The 7,049-nt window shown below is 44.4% G+C and overlaps 1 protein-coding gene across 1 annotated transcript in view; it reads right to left on the minus strand.

The window, feature by feature from the left end:
• Positions 1-1,167: 1,167 nt before the first annotated feature.
• The window catches only part of arl6ip1 (ARL6 interacting reticulophagy regulator 1), an 8,340-nt gene continuing 2,458 nt past the window's right edge, over positions 1,168-7,049 (minus strand). Inside the window, exons 4-6 of the mRNA XM_079746561.1 lie at positions 4,648-4,765; positions 3,698-3,782; positions 1,168-2,257 (exon numbers count right to left, since the gene is read on the minus strand). Coding sequence (XP_079602687.1) covers positions 2,139-2,257; positions 3,698-3,782; positions 4,648-4,765 — 322 coding nt within the window. The 3' untranslated portion in view covers positions 1,168-2,138. The remainder of the gene's footprint in view (positions 2,258-3,697; positions 3,783-4,647; positions 4,766-7,049) is intronic.

The raw sequence follows: 7,049 nt of genomic DNA on the forward strand, positions 1-7,049 counted from the left end.
AAGGGCACAGATGCTTTTTGCATTACATAATATTGCGTTTTAATACGGTCACCAGGGACACACTAAAAATGGCAAACGACACGATGAATGTAATTTGACATATAGACCTACTCACGCACACACATTATAAGTGTTTTCTCCTGCCGACTACGTGCAGCGCACCACACCTCCTTAAAAACATCCTGAAACATACCGGGAGGGCAGATGGTTCCCCGGTGTCGCACCCGAGTTGTTTACTAACAATGTCAGGACGGGGAAGTGGATCCATCCCATCACGGTATTTAATCTCAACATCCCATTGCTGGACTCGATTGACATGACCAAGTAATGGTCTCACACGAGTGAGTCAACAACGTCCGTGTACGTTTTGTAGGATTGATTCATCAGATCTCAAGTCTAATGAAACTGTTCTGCATTTATATGAAATAAACCAGATGGAACGTGCTCAACGTATAGGCCTACTGCAACACACTGCTGCCCTCTAGCGTACAGTTATATTAATACAGAGCAGCCCACCATCATTGTGCATATCTATAAAGAACTGATATAATCACTGCACTAAAATATCCTTTAGCAAAGGGCCTCGTTTTTGTACCATTATTTTTTAAAAACTCAAATTACTTTGTTCCATATAGTTCCCACCTGTGTGGACTCGAGTGACCATTTCTACCATCGCTAGATTAGTTACTGTGGCTAAATAGCGCCCTCTGGCGCCTATTTCTTCCTAAACGAAATTCAGTGTGATCAAATCGATCAATACCAGAGACATAACCAAAGTACAGCTTATACAAAGTATGTTGATCCAATGCAAGGCCACTGGTTGAGTGGAAAGGCAGCACGATCGACCAATGCCTGGCTGCTCAAACAGGACTAGAGGGGCAAACTGAAAAGGGCGCTGCATAGGTCAAAGCAACACATGGCCAGACTACAGTCAGCACAATCCCCATGGGGGCCAAGAGGAGCAGAGGACAGGGCTATGTGGGCCACAAGACTGAAAGACAGACTGTATTAGCTGTCACCACACACCTTCCAGCTAAACAACAGTACAAAGCAACACTTTATACGGTTGTTTGGGTCAAGTATCATCTGCATAATCTTGGTCATTCCCATGAATACGTCAGAGTCAATTTCAAATCACTGCGATAAAATGACACGCACAAGTGTGAATTAAAGTTAATTTAAAGCAGACTTTATTCATTAAAGATCTTTGATAAAGACACATAAAAAGGTGAAATGACGGACAAAACAGAATTGGACCAAAATAACACACAAGGACAGCACAAAAACGATGGAAGAAAAGCCCAACAGAGCGACTGGGAGAAAGCGATCCGAGGGCCGGGTTCAGGAATCGGCCTATTTACATAGTTACAGCCACCCCAGATTAGAGCTCATTAAGAAGAGCGTGTAAGGGGCGCGTACAGCTAAGCGCTAATTGAACCACCACAGTCAGCTATCAGCAGTACAGCAGCAGGCTAGAGTAGACAAAAAATATATATAATACAAAGCTACCAGTTGCTGCCACAGCAGATGAGTGTCCATCTGAATCCAGTTATTTTGTTCTAGTGCTGCAGTTTTATTAAGAAAAAGTTGAACAATGCACACAATAAACTAGTGTGGCTAACTCACCCTAGTGTGCATGAATTAGCCATCGTAAAATCCAAGAATTGCTATAATACCCAAGTGAGGTGTCACTTTTGCCCGAATAAAGAGAATGGCTTAAAAAGCATTACCTTAGCCTTGAATAAATAAAACCAACCCAAAACATTAACATGAAGAATTGTGAGGAGGGGGGGGAATCCCACCAAACCCTATAGTGAGTGACAGTGCTGAAACCAAAGACCCCCACTGGGACTACGGCATACATTGTGTAATCTGGCAGGAACGCAACTCAAAACAAACGCCGGTTGTGTACGAGGGAGGGATGAGACAAACAAACGGCTCATGAGACGATGTACTCGTTCTGCGGTAAAAGACGAAACCTTGTTTTTTTGTTTTTTTTTCTTATTTTAACAAAAAAAATAAACTCAACCACCACAACTGCCTTGTTCCTCATCTGGCCTTCAATAAACTTAAAACCTTATCATCCGTTCTTTCTTGCGCAACAGTTCCATCCTTCCAGAGCCCTCTTGCCGCGGCCTTCACTCGGTTTTCTTCTCCTTCTGCTTGAGCAGCTTGTTGATCTCCCTCTTGGCCATGGCCGTGTACTTGGTGATGACGCCGTGCTGGTTCATGCCGGGCAGCAACAGCAGGAAGCTCACTGGAAAAGGACAGAGCGGGGACATTTTCTTTTTTTTGGTTCCTCTGAAAGTCGGGTTACAGGTCAAGTGATATTTTTTCAATTAATATATTTATATTAATTCAAATGATTAATTGTAATTATTCATAAATAAGAGTTTAGAGCAAAATAAAAACCATGAGTTTGTAGAAAACTAATTTGTACAAGGAATCAAGACAAACAATCTAAAATTCTACTCGCAACGATCTACGATTTCCCAAACAGCCAACAAAACCAAATTTAATTCAAACCCAAAAATTAAGGTTCAAAAGGGCTGTCCAGTAAGATATTATGCTAGCTAACCATCTTTCCGCCATTCCCCATAATTGTTATCTCATAAAAACAGTCTTGACACGTTTCATGTCTCACCCCCCCAGTGCAGGCGCCTGTTTGAGCGACCCAACCAGCTTCCTTTAGTGAGGGCTGCACTGACATTTTGTCAGTCAGCCATTTCATCTCTACCACTGTCATTTTGATAGCGATTCAATTTCTGATATTCTCAAATGAAATCCAATGTTTTCAGGCAGGTTACACTCCCAATTTTTTTTTATCCTTTATTGAAGGTAAGGCAATTTGGAGAAGAGCCAGGGTAAACCGGATTTTCAAAGCATCCAACTGAAAAAAATTTATCCCACCATTCCCCTAAATCCCATTACTAGCTCGCTAGCTTTAGCAATCATTCCGCCGAGGGCAAGGGCAGAGCTTGCACAGGTAGGCCATCAAACCAATGCTATTCAGGCCAAATCACAAATGGTCAGAGCATCTGATGTATGGATGCCAAGATAATTAACATATTAGGCAAAATAATGATTCTAAAATATACATTCCTAGCCTCAAATCATTTGACCTAGTCAATGTAGATATGTCCTTGAACAATGGCAGAGGGGAGTAGCTATAACATTTGCAGCAGTGAAACCAAAGATGTTGCACAATAGCGACAGTAGTTCTGAGGCATCACAAGCCAGATATTGATCGGCATCACTGCTCTCTGCTGAGTCACGGTTAGGAATGAGGAAGTGACGCAATGCTGCATTTACAGGCTGCAACAGCATGTTACAAGATGACTAGCCAACGTGCCATCAGGCAAACATTGCATCATAAAAAGCCTTCATGGAGGCTGACATTAACCCTTTCACTTTGAAAACTATAGTAATTTCACCATTAAGGGATTTGAATGCAACCGTTTTCTATATATCAAACAATAAGAACCTCTAGCAGTACAACGTCAAGTGAAAGGAACACTACTGTCCTTATGCTCAATTTAGCGACGCTATTGGTCAGACCTTTAACGTAGATACATTTCCCGACTTCGAAACCGCAGCATGACAGCAGCCGCCCAAAGAGGAAGAGGCCGGCGTGTCACAGACTACTATCTCTTTCAAGTTCCAGGGTGAGTCATATTGGAGAAACATCGCTGCTTACCGATCAGGTAGGTGAGGAAGAGGTTGTGCACCTGCTGGCCGATGAAGGCCATGGCCAGCAGGCTGCTGATCACCAGGGCAAAGTACTGCGGAGGAGCACAGGAGACAGTGAAAACGTTTCCAAGCACACTGTACATCAGCGAACATCAACAAAAGTGCTAGCTTTAAGAGGATAACTATGTTAACTGGAATCGTACATTGCTTAAACAGAAAATCTGTTACTCAAGGCACGTAATCTAATAACTAATATGTTAATCAAATAAGTGAAGCAATGGGGTGTTTGACGACATATCACTGAAGTTTGGAACATTAAGATGCACGATAACCCCAGGCCTGCTCTGAGCAGGGCCCCGACTGGGGCCCCTAGAGCAGAGGACCGCCTCCCTCAGCTGACTGCGGGGCCGATTTATCCTCCACCAACACAAAGAACATCATTGTAGAAAAAAAATCCACCGTGAAGCAGTGCAGACATCCACGACTACTTTAAGAAACAGCCGTATGGTAAATAAGACTTGGGAGTAATCATTTTCAAAAGGGGTGGTATTATGACACCAGGTGAGTGTATGATTAGCAATTACAATCCTTTTGGAAAAACTGCCCTTTCCGGTGTTTTAGTTACATCACAAGTGGGGGGGGGGGGGTCTACCTAGATTCATTTATTTAACCTTTATTTATACTCAAGAGCTCAATTGAGGGGTGACCCTCATTTGCAATGAGGTCGAGTCAATGCTGGATGAATGCTGGATTGAGCAACTTTTTCTACAGTCCACTGGGTAGGATGGTGGACTGATCTATCCTGCATACGTCTAGGTGGACACTCCCACTTGTGATATCACCAGAGCACAGGGAATGGCTTGTACTGGCTAATCACACTCACACCTGGTGAGCGTCATCGGACCCCTTTAATGAAAGACTGCCTCCCTTGTGCCGGTGCAGCTGGTGGGAACGCACCGCTTTGGGCTTCTCCTCCTTCAGGGTGAACAGGCGCTTCCACCAGCCCAGCACGCGGCGCTGGGTCTTCACCAGGTTGCCGCAGATCTCATGGAAACGCTGCTGCTGTTCTGTGGTCCTACACAGGGGAGGAAAGAGAGAGGGAGGGATGAGGACTTCTGGATGAAGAAGTGGAGCAGGCCAGAAATAGCTCAGCACATGATGGCCATTGTTCATGCAACACAACCAAGGAGACTGGGTTAAAGACAGCAGCTTATCGAGTTTGAAATGAATTTTATGTGTTGTACTTTTCCTACTATGCACATTGTAAAGCACTTTGTGACCCGGTCTGTGGAAAGCGCTATATAAATAAATGTTACTTACTTATTGAGGGGACAAGTATTAAATAGATCATATTTTATTAGACATTTCACTCCCATGATAATCACCCAACTAGTGCTGGGACGACTTTGCAACTGCTCATCCGAGATAAGCAAGCAAAGCATGAAACGGCAATAAGCAAAACCCCCGCACAATATCTTGGCAGGGACAAAAAGAGGACTTCCACAGTAGGTGTGGATAGCAGGGTTCCTGTTCTGCTTTGCTGTCACGCTCTATTTCCGTATGTGGAACACGGCCTCGTTGATGGGGACGACAGAACATAGATCCTCAAATAGTACGACTGACATTTCAAAGGCTAAAGCAAAGCGAGGAGCTGGGGGAAGCAGTCAAGTCTGCTCAGATGAAGAGCATCCTGTCTGTGGCTTTGCACTTGCAAAGTAGAAATAGGCAAACTGCACATGGTTTTAGACCAAAACAAAAAAGGTGTGATCGGTTTCTTCTAAGCATGACGCATAACCTGCAGTAGTAAGACGCACCCTGGCAGGAAGGATCCTTTGAAACTTGCTGAATGAGCCCCTAGGTTCCTCCAGAGCTACACGGTTTAACTGTCATGTCCTGCCGAGTTACATGCTGGAGGCTTTGGGCACCGGAGTCAGACACCCAAGACGCCTCAACAGTTGCAGGCCGTCACTCAAACCCAGAGGCCTGGCTGTCTGGGGGCTGTCCCCATGCACACCAGTACCAGGGCTAGACTAGAGAGGGAAGCCTAGAAATAAATGGTGTAAGGTGGCATTTTGAGTTATAGGTCTGGGGTGTGCTGTCGGCCTATTGTAAACACTGGTCTTTCCACCTTCTGATTAGTGAAATTCATCTTCATTTACAGTCTACGGTTTGTTTGGCAAGGGAAAAGACTTGGCACAAACCATTGCCCAACCAGTTAAGTTGCCATGCTTATTGCTTTGTTTCAGCATTGGAATAGTTGGTCAGGGGTTGGGTCAACATGACATTTCAGACTGCATAAAAGCCATGTGGATGGCTTTTAAGGGTTCCTGATCAAGAACTTGACTGCCTCGGTCAAGGCTGGAGGTCTTCACGGCTGGAAACAGACTTGAACCCTAATGGACCTGGGAAATCTGTACTGAGTTCTGATTGGATCCCCCATTTTGTTTTATATGTATATACACACAAACCCGTCTTTGTCCAAGATATGACAAACCCTATCCAATGTCTGAGAGGGAAGAGACCCAAGGATATTATGGCCCACAAACCTTGTGATTAATAGTAAAAAAAAAATCCTTTCAACTGCATTAAATGTTAATCATTTTCGATACAACATGGTAGCCTTAGGCCCCATCCACACAGAGCCAAAACGGGTGAAAACAATCTGGTTTCGTTTTATGCGGTTCAGGAATAACTCTGTAAAGACGGATTCAATGCGAAACCGCATTGAGCTGTAGAAACGCTGTGGTACAAATTCCAGGCCCATAAGGGGTTTTCTTCTGCTAAAGAACTCCAGCAAAGAACTGGAGTGCATCAAGCCTGCGCGCATACAGCTTGCGCTGTATACAAAGATTCAGTCACGAGGAGATTCAACCTTTTAAATTGAGCAGAAATACTTTTTAATGTACAGTTAGTAATTCAATTTATCAAGGGGCTGCATTTAAAGCTACAAAAAGAATATAAATAAATAATTCAACACAACTCTGACGTCGCCCTGCTGGTGGGGGGCTAATGACGTCATCGTTTGCGTTTCAGGCGTCGTCACCAATCCTAACACGTAACCGCATAGGTCCGGATAGATTTGAAACCACCCTCGGACATGGTTTCAGAAATGTGCGGTTTCGGGCACCGGAGTCGCCGGCCGAAACACAGAAGACTTCACCAATTTTTTATTTTTATTTTTAAAATCGGCTCCGTGTCGACGGGGCCTTCGAAAAAGGACATCTATAGACCTCACACAAGTAGGTTACAGAACCGACCAGTGGGAGGGCAAAAACGAGTGAGGTACTAGCACTACCGCGTGAAAACCAGTACTACACACGTGAGGGCTGACCCCTTCAGCACACCCCCAGGCCAGCTCC

The sequence above is a fragment of the Pollachius pollachius genome (genome assembly GCF_949987615.1).
Source record: "Pollachius pollachius genome assembly, chromosome: 11".
Taxonomy (NCBI): domain Eukaryota; kingdom Metazoa; phylum Chordata; class Actinopteri; order Gadiformes; family Gadidae; genus Pollachius; species Pollachius pollachius.